Consider the following 27243-nt stretch of genomic DNA (forward strand, 5'->3'; position numbering starts at 1 on the left):
TGGTCGTCATTCGGGCTCCTGCAGCCGGGTACCCCTCCACCGCGTCCTCCACCCATCCTGCTCTGGCCCATGACAGAAGGCCCAGCCCAAGCCCTGCCTTCCCGGGCAGACTTCCCTGGCTGTCACCCACCCCACTCACCCCCTGCCTGCCCTCCTGACTCCCGGAGGCCTGGCCCCGCGGCGCCTGTTGGCTCTGCTCGCTGGCGTGCCTAGTGACTGTTCCCACCTCCTTGTTTATCAGAGAAGGCTGTGGGCATTCAGTCCCTGCCTCCTCCCCCTCTTCTCAAGGGGACAGAATGTTGACCTAGTCGCACTATACGATGGCGTGTACAACTGTAGTAGAAAGATTTCCTAAACCCAGCTCTGCCTGCCAGGGCTGTCCAGGGAAGCTTCACCTGTCAGGACATCTGGCCCAGGGATTCGGGGTGGGTAGGAGTTTGTGCTTTTCTTGGTGTGCCTTCTGGAAACAACACACTGATGCGCCCAAACCACAGAGGTTCCGACTCCGGGCATGTGAGTCCCGTGAGGAGAGCAGCTCTGCTAGAGCGTGTAGTGGTCGGTGGTAAAATTCAGCCTTTCTCACCCCTCGGCTTCATGCACCCAAGCAGGGCCAGACATCACTTCCCCTTCTCTACTGTGGAGGGGGCTTATGATGGCCACAGCAGCCCCGCCGTGGGGTCTTCCTTTCTGGAGATCTGTGGCTTCTGCGTCCAGGAGGAACACTCCAGGAGAGTGTAGGACACTCGTGAGACACTCGCCCCCGACAGTCTCCTCGGGTGACAGCCCCGGTGGCCTGTTCCCGAGCCCTTGGCTTGGTGTCAGGAGATGTCTGGGGCCCCTCGCCCTGCCCCTCCTTGTGAGGGGGGGGGGCACTCGAATGCCGACAAAGCAAAACGGGCTGAGGGTTTCCCTTTAACCCTCCAAGGGCGATTGCCTTGTGGCAGAAATCAGGTGTTTTAAGTTTGCTGACATGTATGCCTAAGCATCTAAGTAAAATTGAAGCTTCTTCCCCACTTGTCCTTCCCGCCTGGATTGCTCTCTTGTAAGGGCGTCAGTTTGCGCATGTTGGAGAGTTGGGGTTTGGGGCTTGTCACACTACCCCACGTGTTGGGCCCGTGTTTCCCGGCTCAGGGAGGTGGGGGCTGGCTCGGGCAGCCCCAGGAGCGCGCCCTGCTGACCTCACAGCCTGTCAGGGGGTCAGGACACCAAACCTGGTGCTAGGGTCTGCCAGAGCTCTCCATCCCGAGGGCTTCTCTTCCTCCCTGGGGAGCTGAAACACCCTAGGCCCTGGATTCACAAGAGCGCTGACCTCCAGCCTGGCAGGTGACCCAGCCTTCTGGCCCCGTCTGCTACCCAGAGCCCTTCTGCTGTGTGGAAGGCGATGGGCCATGTTGCTGGATTTTTCCTCGGTTCTTGACTATGCTGCAGAAATGGACTTCAAGAGCACTTTGGGTGAGTTAGGCCAGTAATTTATTCAGGCAGGGAGGGATGAGAAATGGGAGAAAATAACAGAGCAGGGGTCCCAGGTAGAGAGGAAGGGGTTGAAAAGTGACAAAGAGGGCTGATTTACAGACTACAGCTTCCCCTTATAGATTATAAATCCCCAGGTTTACTTGCTTAGTGATCCAAAGGGGGAGAAGGCACCACAGTTGGGGTCCAGAGGTGAGAGAGCCCAAGTCCTCGGTTCAGGCCTCTGCCTGGCGTTTTGAACTGTTAATTGCTCTGCCCCTTTGCTAACGGCAGGGGAGGGCCACAGCTGTTTCTGTTTTGATTGATCACCCACCATCAATCCCCCACTGGCCCAATGATGAAGTCCTCGGGGAATGTCTGGGGCTTCCCCTGGCTTCTGGAGGAAGTCTTTGTTCTGAGTGGCAGCATCGTGGGGAGGGTCTCCCAGCAGCCACCTTGGGCCTACTGATGTCCACGCAGACTTCTCGCCAGGTTCCAGACCCGCCCGTGGATTCCGTCTTCCTAGGCGGCTTCAGGAGCGCACGCCGCACGTGGGTGATGGGCTGAGTTAGGCTCCTGTGCAGCAGCGGTGCTCGGGCCCTGAGTCAGCTCTCCAAGCACCTCCAGTTCACCTGCCCGTCCTCACACCTCTGGGCAGGGGCCTGCTGAGTCCCGTGCACCTGGGGAGGCCTTGGGCGGCATTCCGCAGGGTGGCGTGCACAGTCCTGACCCCTCTGCCGTGGAGCTTCTCACCTGAGCTCTGGGAAAGGCAGCTCTGTGAACTGCATGCAGCAGGGGCCTGCTGAACCTCGGTTCCTCCCAGCGCGGTGGAACAGCGTCTCTCTACCTAGGCAGGAAGCACCCGCTCCCTAGCGGAGCTCGCGAGCCTCGGCCCTCGGCAGCCTCCTTGCCCGCCCTGCCGCACAGCCTTGCTGCCACCACCCACAACTCCCCGCGCCCCTAAGGGCCCCTCCTCACAGTCCTGCCAGGTTCTGGTGTGCCCTTGGCCCTGTTCTCGCCCTGTGTGCGAAGCCTGCGTGCCTCGCAGGGCCGTGGTGGTGGTTCCTTCACTCGGCCCTCTCCCCCAGCTCTCCTCCCAGCCCTTCCTAGACACGTCAGAAAGACCAAAACCGTGAGCTCCGACTTTGGCTATTCTGCCTCCTCTTTCTTTTTTCCTTTATTGTGTCAGTGGTGCCCCTCCAGCCATAAGTCTCCCAGTCGTTGAGCACACATTCACTGAGCATGGAGTACATGCCAGCCATCAGCTCCGAGTGCGGGAGCCAGCATGGTGAATGAGGAGCAGGGAACGCTCTGCCCTGGGGATGCCATTCTGCTCTCCTGCCCTTTGTCCCTGTCCCAAAGGGAGAAGAATTTTGAATGGAGTAGTAAGGAGGCAGAGGCCCGGGCCAGCCTCGGGATCCTCAGCAGGAACTTGAGACAGCCCCTCCTTACCGAAGGCCAAAAGGGACCCGCACCCCAGTGGCACCGCTCCCAAATACCCCCTTCTCAGGCCTTCTTCCCTGTTGAGTGAAGACCTTAAGAAATTTCAAGCAGAATATTAACAACTGAGATGCCGTTGAAGATACAAAAAAAGACATTTCCTTCTCCTAAGTCATATGGTCAAAAAGAGCTGAAGGTCATTGGCATCCTGGAGCCCAGAGAGAGCTGGGCAGACAGGACTGTGGAGTCCTACAAGAGCCCCTTCCTGTTCCTCTAACCAGGCCCCCGCTTCCTCTTCCTGGGACCCCAGCGTAGGTCTTGCTCTGCTCCTTCCTGCCCCTGGCCTGGAGGGCCCCTGCCGGGCCCTGGCCCTGCCCCATCTGAGCTCTGCCCAGGAATCTGACCTGGGAGCCTCTGCTCCAGTCACCACTTTCCTTGGAGCCTGACGATAGATCCTGGAGGAAGGAGAAAGCATTCAAAGGATTTGGCTGACTCAGAGTCAAACTAATTTCAGCCAGGATAGGCACTGCTTCTCACTCAACGCCTTTTCAAGGCAGGATGCTGAGTAATGATGAGTGAGGCTGTGCAAGTTCCCAAGTGGGGCAGCCTGGCCTGCTCTCTTGCTGAGTCGGGCCAGCCCCGGGCCCCTAGGTGCTGACGTCCCTTGCCCAGGGCCTGGGCTGCTTGTGGAGGGGTTTGCGCCCACATCCTGACCTGTGCGACCCAGGCAAACTCCATCCCTCATCTCCAAAATAAGCCGTGGTCTGTCTCCAGGGGTCCTTTCAGCTAGGAAACTTTGCATTCTGTACACTTAAGAAGGAAACACTGTTCCTGTCCATCGGGGAGAGGAAAGGTAGGTGGGAGGGAGTTTCTATGGGAGGGACATTTGTTCAGGAAGTAAGCGATTCTGCAGGGAGCAGGGCAGCCTTCTCACACGCAGGAGGGGTCTCACCCCCAGATCCGTGGCAGGTTCCCTGCCCGGTTCCCCCCAGGCCGCTGCCCACCCCTTCCGTACTTGGCTTTTTTTTTAATTGGTGAATTTTATTTTTTTACTATAAACCCCGTACAGAGAACTCCAGCATAACCACCTCACCCCAGATATCCAGATCCACCAATATTAACGTTCTGCCACATTAGCCTTATTCTTCGATATGGATTTATCGATCCATTTTCTAAACACTTGAGTCAAGGTTATATGCATCATGTTCTTTGAATACTTTTTTCTGGGGTGGGGGGGAGAGTGCTAAATTAAGAGGATTGTTATTTATTTTTATTTTTTGCTCCTGTCTTCTGTTTTAGCTATTTTTATTGAAGTTTATCATTCATACACGAACGTCCATAAACCATGAGTGTATACTAAAAGTTGTGAACCTACAGAACAAACATGCATATCCTCACCCAGGGCTTTTGTCTCTAATGGTCCCTACGTAACCTAGTAAGAAGGATCTGGAACGTGATTTTGGAGTTTGTCAAATGGAGAATTAACAGTCCGTTCACAGCACTTTCTAACCCGGTGGGCTTGGATAAGTCAATTGAGCTCTCTGACCTTCAGTTTCTTTCTGTATAATGTGGGCTGTCCCTGTCCCAAAGGTTTGTTGGGAGACTTTCCTGAGAAACGCGAAGTGCCTAGGACGCGGTCAAAATCCAGTGTTGTTCTCTTGCATCTCCTGTGTGAGCCCAAGACAGTTCCTCGCCCCCACCCACCCAGTACAGCAGGGGCCCCTTGGGGCTCGGTGGTCCTTGAGGACTACTTCCTGCGGGCTCCTCTCGAGCTCTCCACCTCGGGCAGGTTGCTTCACCTCCCTGTTCTGCTCTCTCCCTGTGAAGGCCTAGCAGCGTAAACACCTGCCAGGCTCTCCCGAGGACAGACTGAGACAGGACTGCGGGAGCCCTTGGCACAGAGCCCAGGCGGGGGGCGCTCTGGGACTCCCACACCGCCGCCGGAGCCCTTCTGTCCCCGAGCCCTTGGAGACTGGACCCAAACCAGACCAACCACCAACTCCAAGCAGGGCAGGCCTGAAGAGGAGTGATGCGTTTCACATTTTGCCGAGACCAGAACCTTTTTTAAAAATCTAAGAAAATCTCTATGAGCGGAAGTGCTTCAGCGAATGAACTGAAATACTGCGTGCATTATCTCCCTAATTAGCTCGCCAGGGTCTCAGGCCGTGACTGCGCGCGGTGAGCTCTCGGTACGCGGTAGCGCGATGAAGCAGACAGAGCCTTCCCTCTACAGCGCTTCTTGCTCAGAGGCTTCCACGTGGCAGCGCTGGCCCCTTCTGTCCCTTAGGAAGGAGGGTGCAGTCACTCCCATAAATGTTTCTTGCCCTTTGTAGTCACCAGCACAGCAATCCCGTAGGACGGAGGTGTGGCGAGTACAGGAAATCAGGAGGACCCTGCCTGCACCCAGGGCGTGCTCTGGCAACTGTTCGCTTTTACTTTCCATCAAGTCCTGTGTTTTTTGTTTTTGTTTCATTTACTCGCCTCTTTCTCCTCAAAACTTCACATAATGTAGAATTTCTGACTGGTGGATAAAGACCCTGTCTCCGGGTGGATCTGGTTTTCCTGATTCGGAGCCTCCAGTTCAGTGTGACTGTCGCCCTAAAACCTTGTGGACATTCAGAATTCAGAAAACTAGTCCAGGGCCTCCCGCTCTGAGGGTCTGGGGTTCAGTCGGGGTCCTCGCTTACGTGTCAGCAGCGTCAAGGAGAAAGTCTGAGTAGGTGGCTGCCGCCCTTCCCCATCAGGAGACCCCAGGCTCAGCCCAGAGCGCCCCAGGAACTTCACGTGGGGGCTCCTGGGTGGGGGTGGCTCAGGAGCTGCCTCAGCCTGGGGCGGTGCCAGGCCCCAGGGCCTTCCTCCTGCACCTGTGAAGGTGCGGCACCTGTGAGGAGGGGAGCTCCGCCCAGCTCAGAGCGCTCCTGGCCCAGGACCTCCCCCCAGCTCTCTCGAGCTTAGGGCTCGGGGCGTCCAATGTGGGAAGAAGTCCTGTCACCTTGTGCAGACTCCAGGGGCCTCCCGCAGCCAGCAGTCACCACCCCACAGCTGCAAAGGTGGGCCCCCCCCGGGAATGGTCTGCACAGGCTGGTCCGAGTTACTTAACTTTTCCATCTGTGAAGTGGGGATAAATAATACCCACCTCAACAGAACAGGAACTCCAAAAAGAGTCCCAGAAACACACAGCAAGTTAGGACACATGAGATCAGTGGGGAAAAGTTCATTCAAGAAATTGACAAGTTTTTGCCTGGAAAAAAAATTAAACCGGATTCTTACTCTTAAACCTTACATCCAAATGAATTCCAGGGAGCAGGTATGGCTCAAACAGTTGAGCTCCTGCTTCCCTTGTAATAGGTCCCAGGTTTGGTCCCTGGTACCTCCTAAAAACAAACCAAAAAAATGAAACAAAACCCAACAAGCAAACAAGTGGAAGAACCAACTCAGGGAGGCCAGTGTGGCTCAGGGGTTGAGCACTAGCTTCCTGCATACAGGGTCCCGGGGTTCAATCCCCAGCCCAGTACCTTAAAAAAAAAAATTCCAGATGGCTTAAAAAGATTAAAATGTAAGAAATGAAACCATAAAATTGCAAGGAGGAAATAAGATAAAATGTGGAAGACTTTTAAAAAATAGTTTTGGAGTGGAAAGTTCCTTCTAAGCCTGACGAAATTGAGAAGCTATACAAGAAAAGTTGGATACATTCAAGTACATAAAAATAAATTTCTTCAAGAACAAAAGCAAAATAAAAGTCAAAAAATGAATGACAACCTGGAAAAAAGAGAGTAACTCATTTCATAGATAAAAAGTCAATTTCCTTGCTCTAAAGAGTTCTTCCAAGTCAATATAGAAAAGGCCAACAACTCTGTAGACAAGCAAGCAAAGGATATAAGCAGAAGAGTCCTGGAAAAGCAACCACAGATGCTCCCCACACAGCAGCTGAGCTGAGCAGAGGAGAGCATCAGAGCAGAATCCCTGCTCCATGCTTACTGTGTGACCTCGAGCAAGTAACTTAATCTCTCTGTGCCTCAGGTTCCTTAGCTGCAATATGAGGTTAGCAGTAGTCCTATTGTTAAGTGGGTTAACAATATAAAGCATGCAGAACCTGGATTGGGGGAGTAAGTGCTTTATAAATGTTTAATAAAATATGAAGAGATGCTCAATCTTGCCCTTGGTTGAGATTATTTTATTATAAGAAATGTGCAAATTGAGACTGCCGTGATACTCCTTTCTCCCACAGTATGCTGACAGTGTGCACAATCTAGAACTCAGGTCACCGAAGGGAGTATAAATATCTATGAAAATTGTAAGTGCACATGCTCTTTGACCAAGCAGTTTCTCTTTTTGATAACCATCCTGGAAGTGATGCACGTCCAAGGGTATTCCGCTGTTTGTAATAGCAGAAGTTGGAAACAATCCTTCAGTAGGGCAGTGGTTAAGTAAATCATCTGTTCATAACCTGAATGATTACGCTGCAGTGTAAAAAAAAATCGGCAAGTCTTATCTAGGGGATTGTTCCACATCAGTATAAGAACAAGGTGTCAAACAATGTGTACAGGAATTACTTTTGTGCGGAAATGAAACATGCAGTAACATACCTGTGTGTGCCCAGATGCTGCCAAAGGGGCCTCCAGGAAAGGGGTAGCAGTCGCCTCTGGAAGGGACACTGTGGCTCACACACGGGGCGGAACCAAGGCTTGCCCTCACTACCTACCCTTTTGCACCTTGTGAGTTTTGTATCATAAGCCATACTGTGTATTTTAAAAAATTAATCTGGAAATACCTGTTCCATGACACTATTGAGAGTAATAAAAGATAACCATCGTATGAGTCAGGAATGTAGGGTCAGGTCACACGGCTTGGGTTCGTGTCTTAGCTCCACCACCAGCAGTGTGACCTCAGCTTTCTGACCTCTGTATGCCTCCGTCTCCTCATCTGTAAAACGAGGGTTAAAACTGAACCTAGGGCACCTCTAGTGGCTGAGTGCCCGCTTCCCACGAATGAGGTCCTGCGGTCAATCTCCGGCACCTCCTAAAAGAAAACCAAAAACGACTGAGCCTAACTCACAGGGTTGCGAGCCCTAAACGGGGTCGTGTCAGAGCTCTCAGCCCCTGTACACAGTAAGCAAACACTCAGGAAACACCAGCCATGCTCCTGCTCCTCCCGGCCGTGCTTAGCGCTGAGCAGTGGGGGCTTCCCAAGTTGCTCTCACCCCCCTTATCCCAGGCACTTCTCTACCCTGCTCTGCTCTGGCAGGGCCACTGGAGGTCCTGAGACCCCCCAGGCAGGCTCAGCTCTGCCCCACCCTTCTCCAGGCGTGGGAAGCTCCCCCGGGACTTCTCCCCTTGCTGGGCAAGGCCGGCTGAAACCCCGTTCCCTGGGTACCACCACCGCAGCCAGCGCCGCCTGCGGTGGTTACGGCAGTGCGGTAGGCGTGCAGTCCTCACTGAGGAGCCTTGGGACTAGTCCGCCAGTTCTTACTCTTGAATAGCCGTGGACCCTGCTCCCCAGAGGTGGGCCGGGGCTGTGGCCAGGCCTGAGCACGTGGTGCCCCTTGCCCCTGGCCAGTCAGTGCCCTGTGCGCGTTCTGGAGCCCCAGCCCTGCCCAGCTCACCTGAGAGTCTCCTGCTGGCCCGAGACCCGCCGGGCTGCGCTCCCTCTTGGTGCCCGAGGTGAAGGAGCCTGACTGGAGGCTGTAAAGGCTGACGCCCCTCGGGGGACCCTCAGCTGTCAGTTCTGGAGGGCCCTAATGTTCTCTCTGCTCTCAGGGTTCTAATGTGATGGAAGAGCAGGACCTGCGGGAGATTGGCATCAGCGACCCACAGCACCGGCGGAAGCTGCTGCAGGCTGCACGGGCCCTGCCTAAGGTGACTGTGGACAGCTCTGCAGCCTCGGCTTTTGCCAGAGCCAGGGCCATCTCCCTACCGCCACCCAAATGGGAACAGGGCAGGGGCTTGGCTCTGGGACACGCAGATCACTGCGGGGGTGTTTTACCCCTCATCCCAGGGCCCCATGGGCCAGCACAGAATCCTCCTCCCTTCCTCGCTGAGTCCAAAGGCCGCTGGAGAGTCGGCCGGGCACTAGGGACAGTGAGGACCTTGTGCAGGCTCAGGAGGGAGGACTCCCACCCTTCCCGGGGCCCAAAGGCCCACCCAGCCCAGAAGCCAGGCGCCCGCAGGCCTGGCCTGTCCCTCGGAGCTCCCTTTGGGGTCTCTCCTGACTCATTCAAGGCCAGGCCAGCCTGCGCTCCCCCCTGGCACTGGGAGCGGAGGGTGCAGCGGCCGAAAGGAGGCATCACCCTTCCCTGGGGCTGGTGAGCCTCCCCGGCCTCTCCTGCTCCGCAGAGCTGGCGCCGATCCCAGTGGAGGCATCAGGGACACGTCACCACCCAGCCTTGGAAGAGGCGGGGATTTGGCGTCACCCTTTCAGACGAAGCCTAGGTGCCCATGTTCCTTTGAAAGGCGTTTTGGTCCCAAATTGGCTGGGAAGGCTCTGTATACCTACAGCAGCCAGCAGCGTCTGTGGGACTGAGAGTCTGTCCTGGGCCTGCTTCAGCGTCCCCTTGTCTCTGGGCTCGGGAAGCACAAACACGCCCCAGCTGTGAAGGCAGCACTTGCCTCCGTCTGCGTCACGCTCTCGTCCCCCGAGGTCCTGGCCCGCGGGCTGGGGGGCATTCTGCAAGCTCTCTGGCCTGGCACATAGGCCCCCTTCCCCAGACCAGGGCTAGTTCTGGTGATCACCCCTCAGATGTAACAGAAGGGGCTGCGCGGAGGGAGGGACTCCAGGGGGCAGGGCCGCCGGGCCTGGAGGGCCCCGTGGCCCTCGGGAGCAGCCCTGTGCGTCCTTTCCCTGGCACGCCGCCCTGCTCCTCTGCCCGCATGCCCTCCCCTGTGGTCTGCGAGCTCACCTAGGCGTCCGGGCCAGCACCTGCGCCCCTACTGCCGCCACATCACCCTGCCTCTCTGCCCTGCCCCCAGGTGAAGGCCCTGGGCTGCGACGGAGACAGCCCGCCCTCCGTGCCCGCCTGGCTGGACTCCCTGGGGCTGCAGGACTACGTGCACTCCTTCCTGGCCAGCGGCTACAGCTGCATCGACGCGGTGAAGAACCTCTGGGAAGTGGAGCTCGTCAACGTGAGCACACCTGCGCCCCTGCGCCCCGCGGCCGGCCTGAGCTGCGCCGTCCCGGGCCTGACCTCCTCCCCCCTCGCTGCAGGTCCTCAAGGTCCACCTGCTCGGCCACCGCAAGCGCATCATCGCCTCCCTGGCTGACAGGCCCTACGAGGAGCCTCCGCAGAAGCCCCCGCGGTTCTCCCAGCTGAGAGTGAGTTGGGAGGGCAGGAGAGGGAGGTGTTTGGTTGTGGTGTTTTTTAGGAATTAAAGAACCTTGCCCAGAGAGAGCTACGTCTCGCCTTACAGGAGAAAACGGCCCCTTGGAGAGAAGAACTCAGGAGGGGGAGGTTTTCTTGGCTCATTTCATAATTTATAAATTACATGTCTCCCATATGCATTCACAGAAGCTTCATTTAGCCTGGAATCAAAAATCCAATTTAAAATAAGTAGAAAATAAAATTTGGGGAAATGTAGGAAAACAAATATGCTCCAAGCACAAGCTTCAGGGGCCCTGTATTTGCGTGTGAAATCCGCCCTGCGCCTGCCTGGCGGCAGGGCTGGAGGGGCGGCGGCTGCCGGCCCTCGGCCTCCCACGCCCCTCCCCTCCCGTCTTCTGAGTTAGAATTCCCAGGGCGGGATAAGACAACCTGCATTTTAAAAAACCTCACACGGGAGCAGTGTAGCTCGGTGGTTGAGCACCCAGCTTCCAAGGAAACCACGCAAGCTCCCAGGTGATCCTGCTGCTTGAGGCAGACAAGCCCTGCCGCGCAGGTGGGTGAGCCTGGGGACGCCAGCGGTCAGGGTGCACGCTCCTCCACCCTGCGAGGCGAGGCCCGGGGGGCAGCTCCAGCAACGCCCCTGCTTCTTTCTCTCTCTCTCTCTTTTTAAACAGAGAAGCAATTGTTTTTGTATCGTTTTAACTGCTTGAATTTCTTTTTTAATTGTGGTAACATATATGCATCATGCAATTTTCCATCTCAACTGCTCCCAACATGTTCAGTGGTATTAGTCATGTTCACAAATGCTGTGATACTATCAACACCATCTATAACCAAAACAGTTGCTTCATCCCAAGCAGAAACTATGCTCCCTTTGTGCCTTAACTCCCCTTTCTCCCTCCCTCCCCCAACCTGTATTGCTCTGTGAATTTGCGTATTCATACAAGTGGAATCATATAATGTCTGTCCTTTTGTGTCTGGCTTATTTCACTCACCATGATATGATATCTTCAGAGTTCATCCGTGTTGACACATCCATATATCACAGGTCAGCATAAGAAATTAAATGGGAATTTTGGGGGAGTTTTGCAGAAGCTGCAGGCAACATGCAGGCTAACAGACAATACAGAAAAAATTCAGAAAATCAGAAGTGTATGAAATGCATGTATGGCATTGTATAATATTGCCTATGATCAAATACTTAACCCAAACTTTACAGTAAAGTACTGTAAACTCCCTGTAAAAGAAGAAAAAATTCAGACTCTTCTCTGTTATGAAGTGAGGGCCAAAAAATTGTACATAAATTTTCCAGATAGCAGGGGTGCCACACTCCTAACCACCAGTTGTGGAAGGAATAATTGTATTTGATTCTTTTAGCTGCTATTTTAAATGGAATTGTCTTCCTGATTTCATTTTCACCATTGATTTTATGTATTAATCTTATACCCTGCTTGTTGCTGAATTTATTAGCTCTAGGATCTTTTTGTAGTACCTTCAGGACTTTGTATATATAACATCATGTCACTTGCAAATGAGAGTTTTATTTCTTCCTTTCTTCTGTGGATTCCTTTTCCTTCTTTTCTTTTCTTTTTTTTTTGCCTGATTGCCCTCACTGCCAGTAAACTGTTGAATAATAGTGGTGACAATAGGCATCCTTGTCTTCTTGTTCCTCATTTTAGAGGGCAAGATTTCAGCCTTTCACCATTGAGTGTGATGTTAGCTATGGGTTTTTCATATTTGCCCTTTATCGTGTTGAGGAAGTCCCCTTTTCTTCCTAGTTTTCTGGGTGTTTTTATCAAGAAAGGGTGCTGGATTTTGTCAGATGCCTTTTTGTGTCAACTGAGACGATCAAGTGATCGTTTTCTTTGATTCTATTTATGTGGTATATTACATCAGTTGATTTTCTTATGTTGAACCGCCCTTGCATTCCTGGGATAAATGCCTCTTGGTCATGGTGTATAATCCTTTTAATGTACTGCGGATTCTGTTTGCTAGTAATTTGGTGTGGATTTTTTCATCTCTTTTCACAAGGAAAATTGGTCTCTCTTTTTCTTGTGATACCTTTACCTGGCTTTGCTATTAGGATGATACTGGCCTTAGAATGTATTAGGAAGTATCCCCTCCTCTTCAGTTTTTTGGAAGAGTTTCAGAAGGTTTGGTGTTAATTCGTTGAATATTTGGTAAAATTCACCAATGAAGCCATCTGGTCCTGGACTTTTCCTTTGTTGGGAGGTTTTTTATTACTGATTCAATCTGTTAACTTATTATTAGTCTGTTATGATCTTCTGTTTCTTCTTGAGTCGTTTTAGGTAATTTGCGTTTCTAGGAATTTTTCCATTTCATCCAGGTTATGCAAGGTGTTGGCATACAGTTGTTCATAGTATCCCCTTACAATCTTGTTGTTTTCTATAAAGTCAGTAGTAATTTCCCACTTTCATTTCTGATTTTTGTTATCTGCATCTTCTCTCTTTATTTCTTTGCCAGTCTCGTTAAAGGTTTGTCAATTTTACTGATATTTTCAAAGAACCAACCTTCATTGATTCTATTATTTTTCTATTCTGTATTTCACTTACCTCTACTCAAGTATTTATCATTTCGTTCTTTTGCTCACTTTGGATTTAGTTTGTTCTTCTTCTGGTTCTTTCAGATATGAGGTTAGGTTACTGATTTGAGCTCTTTCTTTCTTTTTAATCTAAGTATTTAGAGTTATAAATTTCCTTCTGAGCGCTGCCTTTGCTGTATCCCATAACTTTTGGTATGTTGTGTTTTTTATTTCATTCATCTCAAGTTATTTCCTAATTTCTCTTGTCATTTTTTTCTTTTACCTATTGGTTAAGAATGAATTGTTTAATTTACACATAGTTGTGAATTATCCAGTTCTCCTTCTGTTACTGATTTTTAGCTTTATTCTATTGATGGAGAAGATACTTTCGTGATTTCAGGTTTGTTTTTTTTTAAGTTTATCAACATTTGTTTGTGACCTAACATGGTCTTTGCTTGAGAATGATTCATGTGTACTTGAAAAGAAAGTGTATTCTGCTATAGTTGGATGAAGTGTTCTATATATGCATTTAGGTCTGGTTAACCTTATATTATATTATTGTTCAAGTCCTCTATTTCCTTATTAATCTTCCATCTAGATGTTCTGTCTTTTATTGAAAATGGTCTAAGTCTTCCACTCTTAACGTAGAATTGTCTACTTCATCATTAAAAATCTGTCAATGTTTGCTTCATATATTTTCTCTATTGTTGGTGTATATATGTTTATAATTATTAAATCTTCTTGATGAATTAACCCATTTATCAATATATAATGTCCTTCTTTGTTCTTTTTAACACCTTTTGACTTAATATCTATTTTGTCTGATATTAGTATCCTGCTCTCTTTCAGTAGCTATTTGCATGGAACATTTTTTTCCTTCCTTTCACTTTCACCCTGCTTATGCTTAAGGGGAGTCTCTTGTAAACAACGTATAGTTGAATTGGACTTTATTATCCATTCTGCCAGCCTTTGTCTTTTGACTCATCAGTTTAACCCATTTATATTTAAACATTTATTTTATTTATTTATTTCTCCCCAGCCCCTTGTTGTTTGCACTTGCTGTGTCTGTCTTCCTTGTTTCTTTAGGAGGCACCAGGAGCTGAACCCAGGACCTCTGATGTGGTAGGGAGGTACCTGATTGCTTGAGCCACCTCTGCTCCCTGCTTTGTTGTGCCTCATTATGCTTTTCCTCCCTGCGTCTCTTGTTGCGTCATCTTGATGTATCATATTTAGTTGCCCTTTATAATCCCTTCTCATATTTTGGTGCATATTTTTCAGATATTTTCTTTGGTTGCCGTGGGCTGTTTTGGGAGGGAGGGGGTGGTAGGCAAGGGAGTAATGAGTTTATTAAGAAACAAGAAAAGGTGGTGGACTTGGCCCAGTGGATAGGGTGTCCGTCTACCACATGGGAGGCCCGCGGTTCAAGCCCCAGGGCCTCCTTGACCCGTGTGGAGCTGGCCCATGCGCAGTGCTGATGCACACAAGGAGTGCCGTGCTTCACAGGGGTGTCCCCCGCGTAGGGGAGCCCCACACACAAGGAGTGCGCCCTGTAAGGAGAGCCGCCCAGCGCGAAAGAAAGTGCAGCCTGCCCAGGAATGGCGCCGCCCACACGGAGAGCTGACACAACAACAACAACAACAAAAAAGAAACAAGAAAAGAGAGAAGTACACAATCCGGACATGGATAAGCAGGCTGTGCTCCAGGGTGAAATGCGCATGTGGGGCCCCAGGTTAGAACTTTTAAGACCTTTCCTCTTCCCCCTTCCTAATGTTGGGGAGGGGCCCATGGGTCTTAATTTTAACATTCCAAATCTATAACAATAATATTTGATTTCATATGAAATTAACTTCAGTAGCATATACAAACTATGTTCCTATACTCTTTCATTGTCACCCCCACCTTTATGTTTTTGTCACAAATAGCACTTTTATATCTTATATGCACGTGGGAAGTTCAACCACTGAACTATATCCACTCCCCAGTGAGAGTTGGTTTTTTTCATTTGTTTGTTGTTAGGAGGTACTGGGGGTTGAACCCAGGACCTCGTACATGGGAAGCAGGTGCTCAACCACTTAAGCTGCAGCTCTTCCCCTCGTCATCATTCTTTTAAGCATTTTCATTTTAGAGCATGTACTAAGTGAAAAGTGACATTTGAATCCAAAATACAATAATTCTGACATTTATATTTACCGTACATTTACTTTTACTGGAGGTCTTTATTTCTTCATGTGGCTTTGGTCTGTTGTCTACTGTCCTTGCATTTCTTTTTTTTTTTTTTTTTTTTTTTAATTTATTTCTCCCCCCACCCCAGTTGTCTGTTTTCTGTGTCTATTTGCTGCATGTTCTTTCTCCGCTTCTGTTGTTGTCAGCGGCACGGGAATCTTGTGTTTCTTTTTGTTGCGTCATCTTGTTGTGTCAGCTCTCCGTGTGGGCAGCGCCATTCCTGGGCAGGCTGCACTTTCTTTCGCGCTGGGCGGCATTCCTCACAGGCGCACTCCTTGCGCGTGGGGCTCCCCTACGCGGGGACACCCCTGCGTGGCAGGGCACTCCTTGCGCGCATCAGCACTGCGCATGGCCAGCTCCACACGGGTCAGGGAGGCCCGGGGTTTGAACCGCGGACCTCCCATGTGGTAGACGGACGCCCTAACCGCTGGGCCAAGTCCGCTTCCCTGTCCTTGCTTTTCAACATGCAGGGACTTTAAGTATTTCTTGTAAGGCCAGTCTGGGGATGATGAATTCCCTCACCTTTTCTTTATCTGGAAAGTCTAAATTTCTCCCTCTTTATTTTAACAAATCAATTTATTGATGCATGTTAATAAAGCATAAAATTCATCCAACGTGTACAATCATTCGTTGGTATAATCATCTTGTGCCTTTATCACTTCAATCATTTTCTAATCATTATTAGAGCATTTTTGTTATTTCAATAGTAAAAAACAAACAAAATTCTTCTCCTCTCAATATCTCTAGGCTTCCCCTGTCATACATAGCTTCTGTTTCTGGCTGTTCTTGTTCATTCATTCGTTCGTTCATTCATTCATTCATTCATTCATTCGTTCGTTCATTCATTCATCTATTAGCAGTTTTATTGAGATATATTCACATACCATGCAATCTATTCAAAGTGTATAATCAATAAGTTTTACTACGATCACAATGTTGTGCGTTCATCACCACAAAAAATTTCAGAACAATTTCATTACTCCAAACAAAATCTCCACACTATTTAGCAGTCACCTCTCAAACCTTCTATCCTTCTCAACCTTACATAGCCACTAATCTAATTTCATCTTTATAAATTGATTTATATTTATATTTTATATAAGTGGAACCATCTAATACATAGTTCCTTGTGTCTGGTTTCTTTCACTTAGCATAATGTTTTTTGTCTGATACTAATATCTTGTAGTATTAATATATATTAGTTCAGTTTCAAAGAAAAACAGTCTTATACATGCAATTTTACCTATATTTATATTTCACATATGCTTTTACCAAGCTATACAGTCACATGTTACATTTTTTAGCTTTCCTTTTAGTAATATACATGATCTTAGATTTTCCCTTTCAACCACTCTCATACCCATTTAATAGCTAGTTTACAAACATTATGGTGTGCTTTCACCTTTTCTATTCACTTCCAAAGATTAACACATATCTTTTTTACCAGTTCTGTATAAGTTAACCCTCAGTTTTCCATTCTCTAACCTCGTTCTATTTTCTGGTAACCCATATTCAAGTTATTAAATCCATGAATTTACACTATATATTTAGTTCATAATAGCACAGTCATACACTGTTTGTCTTTTTGTGCCTGGCTTGCTTCGCTCAGCATAATGTCCTCCAGGGTCATCCGTGTTGTCATAGGCTTCATGAGTTCATTTCTTCTTACAGCTGCATAATATCCTATCATATGTATACACCACAGTTTGTTTATCCATTCATCAGTTGAGGGGGTTGTTTCCACTTTTGGCAATTGTAAATAACTCCGCTATAAATATTGATGTGCAGATGTCTGTTCGTGTCACTGTTTTCAGTTCTTCTGGGTATATACCCAGTAGTGGTATTCGTGGGTAACATCACAAATCTACATTCGTCTTCTTTTGGAGCTGCCAAGCAGTCCTCCACAGTAGCTATACCATTCTACATTCCCACCGGCAGTGAATAAGTGTTTGTCTCTCCACATCCTCTCCAACACTTGTAGGTCTCTGTCTTCTTAATACTTGCCATTCTAGTAGGTAGGAAATGATATCTCATTGTACCTTTCATTTGCATTTCCCTCATCGCTAGTGATGTTGAACATTTTTTCATGTTTCTTTGCTGTTTGAATTTCTTCTTTGAACAAATATCTATTCAAGTCTTTTGGCCCATTTTTAATTGGGCTGTTGGTCTTTTTTTTCCCTTTAAGATTAATTTATTTATTTATCCCCCACCTCATTGTTGTTTGATCTCGCTGTGTGCTCTCTGTTTATCTTCTTTTTAGGAGGCACTAGGAACTGAACCCGGGACCTCCCATGTGGGAGGGAGGCACCCAATCCCTTGAGCCACCTCTGCTCCCTGCTTGTTGTCTTTCTCATTGTTTCCTCACTGTCTCTTCATTGCATCATAATACTGCATCATCTAGCTTGCCGCACCAGCCCATTGCATCAGCTCACTGTCTTGTCTTCTTTAGGAAGCACCAGAAACCGAACTCAGTACTTTCCGTGTGGTAGGCAGGCACCCAACTGCTTGAGCCACATATACTTCCCATTGTCATTGGTCTTTTTAATGAGGTTATAGAATCTCTTTATATATCATAGATATTAAACCTTATATGATTTCTAAATATTTTCTCCATTGAATAGGCTGCCTTTTCACTCATTTGACAGTCATTTGAGGTGCAAAAGTGTTTAATTTTGAGGAGGTCCCATTTTCACTATTTTTCCTTTTGTTGCTCATTCTGTGGGTGTCAGAATTAAGAGGGACACCCACCTACCACCAGATCTTCAAGACGTTCTCTATGTATTCTTCTAGTACTTTTATAGTCCTGACTTTCTATTTAGGTCTTTCATTCATTTTGCATGGATTCTTGTATAGGGAGTGAGATTGGGGTCCTCTTTCATTCTTTTGGTTATGGATATCCAGTTCTCCCAGCACCATTTGTTGAAGAGACTGTTCCATTAACATGGACTTGGTTGGTTTGTCAAAAACTAGTTGGCTGTTAGAGGTCAGGGTTTCTTTCTTTTTTTAAAAAAAGATGTATGTTTTATTTATTTCTCTTCCCCCCCAGTTGTCTGCTCTCTGTGTCCATTTGCTGTGTGTTCTTCTGTGACCACTTCTGTCCTTATCAGTGGCACAAAGAATCTGCATTTCTTTTTGTTGTGTCATCTTGTAGTGTCAGCTCTCCATGTGTGCGGTGCCAATCTTGGGCAGGCTGCACTTTCTTTCATGCTGGGCGGCTCTCCTTATGGGGTGCACTCCTTGTGCGTGGGGCTCCCCTACGCGGGGACACCCCTGCGTGGCATGGCACTCCTTGAGCACATCAGCACTGCACATGGACCAGCTCATCACACGGGTCAAGGAGGCCCGGGGTTTGAACCTTGGAACCTCCCATGTGGTAGGTGGACGCCCTAGCCACTGGGCCAAGTCCGCTTCCCGAGGGTTTATTTCTGAACTCTCAATTCTGTTCCACTGATTGATGTGTCTGTCTTTATGCCAGTATCACACTGTCTTGACTACTGTAGCTTTGTAATATGTTTCAAAGTCTGGCAGTGAAATTCCTCCCACTCTGCTCTTCTTTTTTATAATGCTTTTGGCTGTTTGGAGCATTTTCCTTTCCAAGTGAATTTGGTAATTGCCTTTTCTATTTCTGTAAAGTAGGCTGTTGGAATTTTGATTGGTATTGCATTAAATCTATAAATCAGTTTGGGTAGGATTGACATTTTCATGATATTTAGTCTTCAGACCCATGAACACAGAGTGTCTTTCCATTTGTTTTGTCTTCATTAATACCTTTTAGCATGGTTTTACAGTTTTCTGCATATATAGGTTTTGTACTTCTTTGGTTAAATTGTTTCCAAGTATTTGAGTCTTGTTGCTATTGTAAATGGAATTTTTCCCCTGATTTCCTTCTCAGATTGTTCGATTCTGGTATACAAAAACATGACTGATTTTTCTGTGTTGATCTTGTATCCTGCCACTTTGCTGAACTCATTTATAAATAAGGTCAAGTAGCTTTGCCATAGACATTTCAGAATATTCTAATATAGGATCATATCATATGCGAACAGTGAGAGTTTTACTTCTTTTCCTATTTGGATGCCTTTTCTTTCTTTATTTTTTCTTGTCTAGTTGCCCTAGCTAGAACTTCTAGCACAATGTTGAATAACAGTGGGCATCCTTGTCTTGTTCTGATCTTAGAGGGAAAGCTTTCAGCATTTCCCCATTGGGTATGATGTTGGCTCTGGGTTTTTCATTTATGCCCTTTATCATATTGAGGAATTTTCCTTCTATTCCTTTCTTTCAAAGTGTTTTTATCAAGAAAGGATGCAGGATTTTGTCGAATGCCTTTTCTGCATTGATCCAGATAATCATGTGTGGTATTTTTTCCTTTAGTTTGTTAATGTGATATATTAGGTTAATTGATTTTCATATGTTGATCCACCCTTGCATACCAGGAATAAATCCCATTTGGTTCTGATGTGTAATTTTTTTGATAGCTATTGGATTCTATTTGCAAATATTTTGTTGAAAATTTTTGCATCTACATTCATTAGAGAGTTTATTCTGGAATTTTCTTTTCTTGTAGTCTCTTTATCTGGCTTTGGTATTAGGATGGTGTTGGCTTCACAAAATGTGTTGGGTAATTTTCTCTCCTCTTCAATTTTTTGGAAGTATTTAAAAAGGATTAATGTTAATTCAAAATCCTTCTTAGAATTCATCTGTGAGACTTTTCTTTGTTGGGAGATTTTTTATGACAGTTTCAATCTCTTTAAATGTGATTGATCCCTTAGTTTGTATTTCCTGTAGCATCAGTATAGGTTGGTTGTGCATTTCTAGGAATTTGTCCATTTCATCTAGGTTCTCTAGTTTGTTGGCATTCAGTTTCTCATAATATCCTCTTATGATTCTTTTCATTTCTGTAGGGTCAGTAGTGACTTCTCTCCCATTTTATTTTATTTGCACCTTCTCACTGTTTTTCTTTGTTAGTCTAGCCTAGGGGATTGTCAATTTTATTGATCTCCTCCAAGAACCAGCTTTTGGTTTTGTTGATTTTTTCTACTGTTTTTCTTTTTTTGTTCTCAATATCATTTATTTCTGCTCTGATCTTTATTGTTTGTTTTCTTGTGTTTGCTTTGAGAGTGGTTTGCTGTTCTTTTTCTAGCTTCTGCAGGTGTTCAGGTAGAGCTTTGATTTCAGCTCTTTATTCCTTTTTAATCTAGGCATTCAGGGCTATCACTTTCCCTCTCACGACTGCTTTTGATAAGCTGTGTTCGCCTTTCATTCATCTCAATATATTTACTGATTTCACTTACAATTTCTTCTTTGACCCACTGATTATTTAGGAGTGTGTTGTTCAGCCTCCACAGACTTGCAATTTTACCTCTTTCCCAACTATTATTAATTTACAGTTTTATTACAGTATGATCTGAGAAGGTGCTTGTGTAACTTCAGCCTCTTTGGGTTTATTGAATCCCGCCTTGTGACCTAACACGTGGCTGTCCTGGGGAAAGATCCACGAGCACCTGAGAAGAGTGTGTCACCTGCTGAGGTCGAGGGCCTTGTTCTGTAGCTGTCTGTTAGGTCTAGCTTGTTCATTTATTTTTATTTATTTATTTTAAGATTTATTTTATTTATTCCTCTCCCTTCCCCGCCGTTGTCCGCTGTGTCCATTCGCTGTGTGTTCTGCGTCTGTTTTGCATTATCCTGCAGCAGTGGGAAACTGCGGCTATTTTTGTTGCGTCATCTTACTACATCAGCTCTCCGTGTGTGCAGCACCACTCCTGGGTGGGCTACACTCTTTTTATGCAGGAAGGCTCTCCTTGCGGGGCACACTCCTTGCACATGGGGCACCCCTACACAGGGACGCCCCTGCATGGCACAGCACTCCTTGTGCATGGCAGCAGCACTGCACGTGGGCCAGCTCACCACAAAGGTCAGGAGACCCTGGGTACCGAACCTTGGACCCTCCATATGGTAGACAGACGCTCTATCAGTTGAGCCACATCTGCTTCCCAGCTTGTTTATCATATTGATCAAGTTCTCTGTTTCCTTGTTGATCTTCTGTCTAGGTGTTCTGTCTAATGATGTGAGTGGGGTGTTGAAGTCTCCAACTATTGTTGTAGAGATGTCTGTTTCTCCCTTCAGTTTTGCCGGAGTTTGCCTCATGTGTTTTGGGGCACCCTGGTTAGGTGCATAGATATTTATGAGTGTTATTTCTTCCTGGTGGATTATTCCTTTGTGTGTGTGTGTGTGTGTGTGTGTATATATATATATATATTCTCTATCTCTTATATTTAAACTCTGTTTTGTCTGATATTAGTATAGCTATCCCTGCTCTTTTTTTGTTTACAGTTTGCATGGAGTATCTTTTTCCACCCTTTCATTTTCAGCCACATTGTTTCCCTGGGTCTAAGGTGAGTCTCTTGAAGGTAGCATATGGATGGCTCATGTTTTTTCATCCATTCTGTTAGCCTATGTCTTTTTCTTTTCTTTTCTTTTTTAGATTATTTTATTTACTTACTTCTGCCCACCCCCTCATTTTCTGCATTTTCTGTGTCTTCCTTATTTCTTTAGGAGGCACCAGGAATTGAACCTGGGATTTCTGATGTGGGAGGGAGGCGCCTAATCACTTGAGCCACCTCCATTCCCTGCTTTGTTGTATCTCTCGTGTTTTTCTTCTTGTGTCTCTTACTGCATCATGTCGTTGCATCATCTTGCTGTACCTGCCCATCACATCAGTTCACTGTCTTGTTCAACTTCTTTTAGGAGGCACTGGGAACCTCTACTCCCTTCTTTGTTTTATCTCTCATTATGTTTTTCTTCTTGTGTCTCTTTTTGCGTCACCTTGTTGTCACACCAGGAGGCACCAGGAACCAAACCATGGACCTCCCTTGTGGTAGGCAGGAACTCAGTTGCTTGAGCCACATCTGCTTCCCAGCCTATATCTTTTTTTTTTTCTCTCTCCCCTCTCCACCCCATGCCCCAGCTGTCTGTTCTCTCTCTCTGTCCTTTCGCTGTGTGTTCTTCTGTGTCCACTTCTATTCTTGTCAGCAGCATCGGGAATCTGTGTCTCTTTTTTGTTGTGTCATCTTGCTGCATCAGCTCTCTGTGTGCGTGCAGCACCACTCCTGGGCAGGCTGGACTTGATTTCGCGTGGGACAGCTCTCTTCATGGGGTGCACTCCTTGCGCGTGGGGCTCCCCTATGCAGGGGACACCCTGCATGGCACGGCACTACCTTGCGCGCATCAGCACTGCACGTGGGCCAGCTCATCACACGGGTCAAGGAGGCCCTGGGTATGAGCTGTGGACTTCCCATGTGGTAGGCGGATGTTCCGTCCATTGAGCCAAGTCCACTTCCCCCAGCCTATGTCTTTTGATTGGGGAGTTTAATGTATTCACTTTTTTCCTGTAAATGCATTATTTACTTCCACCATTTTATCCTTTGGTTTTCATATCTCAAATCTTATTTTTTTCTGTCATCTTACTCTTTTAATTATCCATTCTGCTATTCTTTCTTCTATACTGTCCCCCTAGTCTCTCTCTCCTGTCTTTTTCTTTTGGATTATAAGGCTTCCATTTATATTTCCTGCAAGGGTGAGTTCTTTTTTATGAAATCTCTTAGTTTCTGTTTGTTTGTGAATATTTTAAACTCACCTTCATATCCGAAGGACAGAATTCCCAGATGGCAGGTTTTCTCTTTCACTGTCTTAATTGCATCATGCCACTGTCTTCTTGCCTCCATGGTTTCTGATGAGAAATCTGTACTACGTCTTACTGGGCAACCCTTGTATGTAATGGTTTGCTTCTCCCTTGTGCTGCTCTGAGAATTTTCTCTTTATCTTTGACGTTTGACATTCTGAGTAGTATGTGTCTTGCAGTAGGACTATTCGCATTTATTTTGATTGGGGTATGCTGCACTTCTTGGACATGTAAGTTCATCTCTTTCATGAGAATTGGGAAATTTTGAGCCTCAAATACTCTTTCTGCCCCTTTTCCCTTCTGTCCTTCTGTAACTCCCATGACACATATGTTGTTGTGTTTTATGTTACCATGCAACTCCCTGATCCCGGCTCAATTTTTCCATTCTTTTCTCTTTCTGTTCTTTTTTCTTCTCAATTTCAGCTGTTCTGTCTTCTGTATCACTTATCCTTTCTTCTATCATTTCAAATCAGCTGTTGTACACCTCTGATGTGATTTTTATCTCACCTACTGTGTCTTTCATTCCCATGAACTCTGTTGCCTTTCTATTCAGGTTTGCAAATTCTTCTTTGTGCTCATTCAGTGTCATCTTGTTGTCCTTTATCTCTTTCGCCATATTGTCTTTCAACTCTTAATTTGATTTTGGAAATTTATGTGCATCTCATTGGTTAGTTGTCTCATATCCTGTGTCTCTTCTGGGGTTTTGATAGATTCCTTTGCTTGGGCCATTTCTTCCATTTTGTTAGTATGGCATGTAATTTTTTGCTGATGTTTAGGCATCTGATTAGGATGGTGAGTTTACTCAGATGCTCAATTTCTCTCTCTTTTGTAGGGGTTTAGTGGTGGGATGTCTGTGTTACTGCTGCTCTTTGATTCTTGGTTCAACCTGGATCATTAGGATTATCCTTGTTACTCAGATCTGGGCCCTGAACCTAGTAATGAGTTGCAGACCCGCTTTCAAGGGCCTTGGGGAGGGAGGCCGTAAAGGCCAGAAAAAGTCTCTCTGACTTACTTACTGTTACTTTCCTCACATGTTCTTCCTTGGTCCACCAGCAGATCACGATCCTCATCAGGCCTCTCAGCTCAAAGCCTGGTCAGAGTGTGTTTGCTGCAAAATGGACAGGATCAGTGTGACAGAGGATCCAGCCTGGAGGCTATTAGCCTCGTAATTCAGGCTTTCTCAGAGGCGGTTCTCCATCCTTCGCTGGCAGCCCCCTCCCTTTTCAAGGGTAGGAAATAATTCCACTCCCCTGTCATCCTCAACAGCCATCCCAGTCAGCAGAGAGGGGGATTGAGAGGGTCCTATCCTTCAGCCCCTTGCCGCCCCCCGGGCAAGCAGCGGTGCAGCCACCCTGTCTGGAAAGTCTCCTGGGAGGGACACAGCAGGCCAAATTTGTGTGTTAAAAGTCAAGTCAGCCTTAGGCTGTGTTCCTCTTTCTCCCTTTTCCTGGGGAGATGGATCCCTGGGGCCCCCTTTTTTCTTTCTGTAGCCACCAGCCCCAAGACCTGAGAATTCAAAAGTGTCTGTGGGATGGGGGAAATGTGGCAGTTAGAGCTACAGCTTGTAACTCACAGTTTTGCCATCAGCTTGTTTTCCTTTGCCCCTCTCTCTTCTGGCCAGTGTCTAGTCTTCCCCTGGCATCTTAAACCCTAGACGATTTTTTTTCCAGGCCATCTCCGCCTGTCCTCTAGCTATTTTTCTGGGAGAGGGGAGAGTCCCATGTCTTTCTAGTCTGCCGTCTTCCTAGAAGTGTCTTCCTCAGTTTTAAAAGATAGTTTATGCCAGATACAGGGCTCTTGGTTTGCAGCTTTTTTTCTTTCAGTACTTTAAAAGACGTTATCCCACCACCTTTTTGTCTCCATGCTTTCTGATGAGAAATCAACACTTAATCTTACTGAGGCTCCCTTGTACGTAATGTTTTGCTCTCATGGCTTTGAGTTTAGTCTTTGACAGTTTGATTATAGTGTAGCTCAGTGTGGGTCTGTATTTGAGCTTAGCCTATTTAGAGTCCATTGGGCTTCTTGGATGTGTATATTCCTGTCTTTCATTAAATTTGGTACGTTTTTCAGCCATTATTTCTTCAAATACTCTTTCTGTCTTGTCATTTTGGTACCCACAGTGCGTATATTGTACACTTAGTGCTGTCCCACAGGCTCTGTTCACTTTCCTTCATTCCTTTTTCTTTCTGCTCTTTAGAATGAATAATTTCAATTTTCTTATCTACACATTTGTTGACTCTCTTCTGCCAGCTCCAATCTGCTGATGAACACCACTAGGTATTTTTTTTTTATTTCAATTTCTGTTGTCTTCATCTCCAGTATTTCTGTTTGGTTCCTTTTTATGGTTTTCATGTCTTTATTGAAACTCTCTTTTTGTACATCTCTCAATTTTCCTGATTTCCTTTGTTTATTTAATTTTTTAAAATTTCTCCCTCCCCCCAGTTGTCTGCTCTCTGTGTCCATTTGCTGTGTATTCTTCTGTGACTGCTTCCATTCCTATCAGCACCACTGGGAATCTGTGTTTCTTTTTTGTTGTGTCATCTTGCTGTGTCAGCTCTCCGTGTGTGCAGCACCATTCTGGGTAGGCTGCACTTTCTTTCGCGCTGGGCGGCTCTCCTTACAGGGCACACTTCTTGCGCGTGGGGCTCCCCTATGCAGGGACACCCCTGAGTGGCAGGGCACTTCTTGCACACATCAGCACTGTGCATGGACCAGCTCCACACGGGTCAAGGAGGCCCGGGGTTTGAACCGCAGACCTCCCATGTGGTAGACGGATGCCCTGTCCATTGGGCCAAGTCCACGTCCCCTGATTTCCTTTAGATCTTTGTCCATTTTTTAGCTCTATGAGCATACCTAAGACTTTTTTTTTAAGTTGTTTGGGGAGCAGATGAGGCCCAAGCAGTTGAATGCCCATCTCCCACACGGGAGGTCCTGGATTCTTGGTCCTCCTAAAGAAGAAACAAGCAGACAACAAGTAGGCAACAGGGAAAAACAATGTGCAGACAGCGAATGCACACAGTGAGCCAAAAACAGTGAGCAAACAGATGAGGGAGCCATTGGCGCGGGAAGGAGAGAACAACAACAAAAATACCACACACACACACGGACACATACAAAGTCTTTTTGTCTGGTATGTCCAAAGTCTGATCTTTCTCATTGATGGTTTCCTATTTTGTTCTCTTGCTCCTTTGCATAGACCATCATTTCCTTGTTTATTATATATCTTGCAGTCTTTTTTTTTTTTCCCAGATACTTATTTACGCATTTATTTTATTTATACCCCTCAATGGTTCCCTTGTCTGTCAGCACATTGTATTTTTTGTTGTTTTTTGGAATAAAAACATACATACATTTCTCAATTAAATGTACTGGATACATATAAAAAATTTTTTTTGAATCATACACTACACAGTGCGTTCATAGTACCACAATCATATGGTATTTGTATCTCTCCATGTCTTCTCCAGCACTTGTAGTTCTCTGTCTTTTTAATAGTGGCCATTCTGATAGGTGTGAAATGATATCTCATTGTAGTTTTGATTTACATTTCCCTAATCATTAGTGGTGTTGCGCGTTTTCTCATGTTTTTTTCCATTTGTATTTCTTCTCTGGACAAATGTCTATTCAGGTCTTCTGCCCTTTTTTAATTGGGTCATTTGCCTTTTTGTTGTTTAGTTGTAGCATCTTTTTATATATCCTGGATATTAAATCCTTATCTGACATGTGATCTCCAAATACGTTCTTCCTTTGAGCTGGCTGCCTCCTCACCCTTTTAACAAAGTCCTGGGAGGTACAAATATGTTTAATTTTGAGGCAGTCCCTTTTATCTATTTTTCTTTTGTTGCACGTGCTTTGGGTTTTTAAGGTCCAGGAAACCACTACTACAAGATGTTTCCCTACATTTTCTTCTAGTAGCTTTTATGTTTAGGTTTTTGGTCCATTTTGAGTTGACTTTTCTATAGGAAGTGAGAGAGGGGTCCTCTTTCATTCTTTTGGTTATAGGTATCCAGTTCTCCCAGCACTACTGTTGAAGAGACTGTTTTGTCCCATTAACATAGACTTGGTAAGTTTGTCAAAGACCATTTGACCAAGAAGCAGCTGTGGCTTACTTAGTTGGGCTCCCATCTACCATATGGAAGGCTCTGGGTTCATGTCCCAGGGCCTCTTTGTGAAGGCAAAGCTGGCCCATGCACCACAGAGAGCTGACAGCCCATGCGCCGTGGAGAGCTGGTGCAGCAAGATGACCCAACACAAGGGAGATAATCAAATACAGAAAAAGCATGCAGCAAATGGACACAGAGAAGAGACAGCAAAAGAAAAGAAGCAAGCCACAAGGAGGGAATAAATAAATAAATAAATCTTTAAAAACCAACAACCACCACCAATAGACCATATAGATGAGGGTTTGTTTCGAGATCCTCAATTCTATTCCACTGATGGATGTGTCTATCATTATGCCAGTACCATGCTGTTTTGACCACTGTAGCTTTGTAATATGTTTCAAGGTCAGGCTGTGAAATTCCTTCCACCATCACTCTTCTTGCTTAGAATGCTTTTCATTATTCGGGTGTACTTTCCCTTCCAAATGAATTTGGT

The 27243-nt window shown here is 46.6% G+C and overlaps 1 protein-coding gene across 7 annotated transcripts in view; it reads left to right on the top strand.

The window, feature by feature from the left end:
- The window catches only part of ANKS1A (ankyrin repeat and sterile alpha motif domain containing 1A), a 244802-nt gene that overhangs the window by 202603 nt on the left and 14956 nt on the right, over positions 1-27243 (top strand). For all 7 annotated transcript variants that reach the window (XM_058306599.2, XM_058306598.2, XM_058306600.2 and 4 more), the window contains 3 exons: positions 8646-8744; positions 9855-10007; positions 10090-10197. In XM_058306599.2, the coding sequence (XP_058162582.1) occupies positions 8646-8744; positions 9855-10007; positions 10090-10197 (360 nt within the window). The remainder of the gene's footprint in view (positions 1-8645; positions 8745-9854; positions 10008-10089; positions 10198-27243) is intronic.

Source organism: Dasypus novemcinctus, chromosome 11, assembly GCF_030445035.2.
Source record: "Dasypus novemcinctus isolate mDasNov1 chromosome 11, mDasNov1.1.hap2, whole genome shotgun sequence".
Lineage (NCBI taxonomy): Eukaryota > Metazoa > Chordata > Mammalia > Cingulata > Dasypodidae > Dasypus > Dasypus novemcinctus.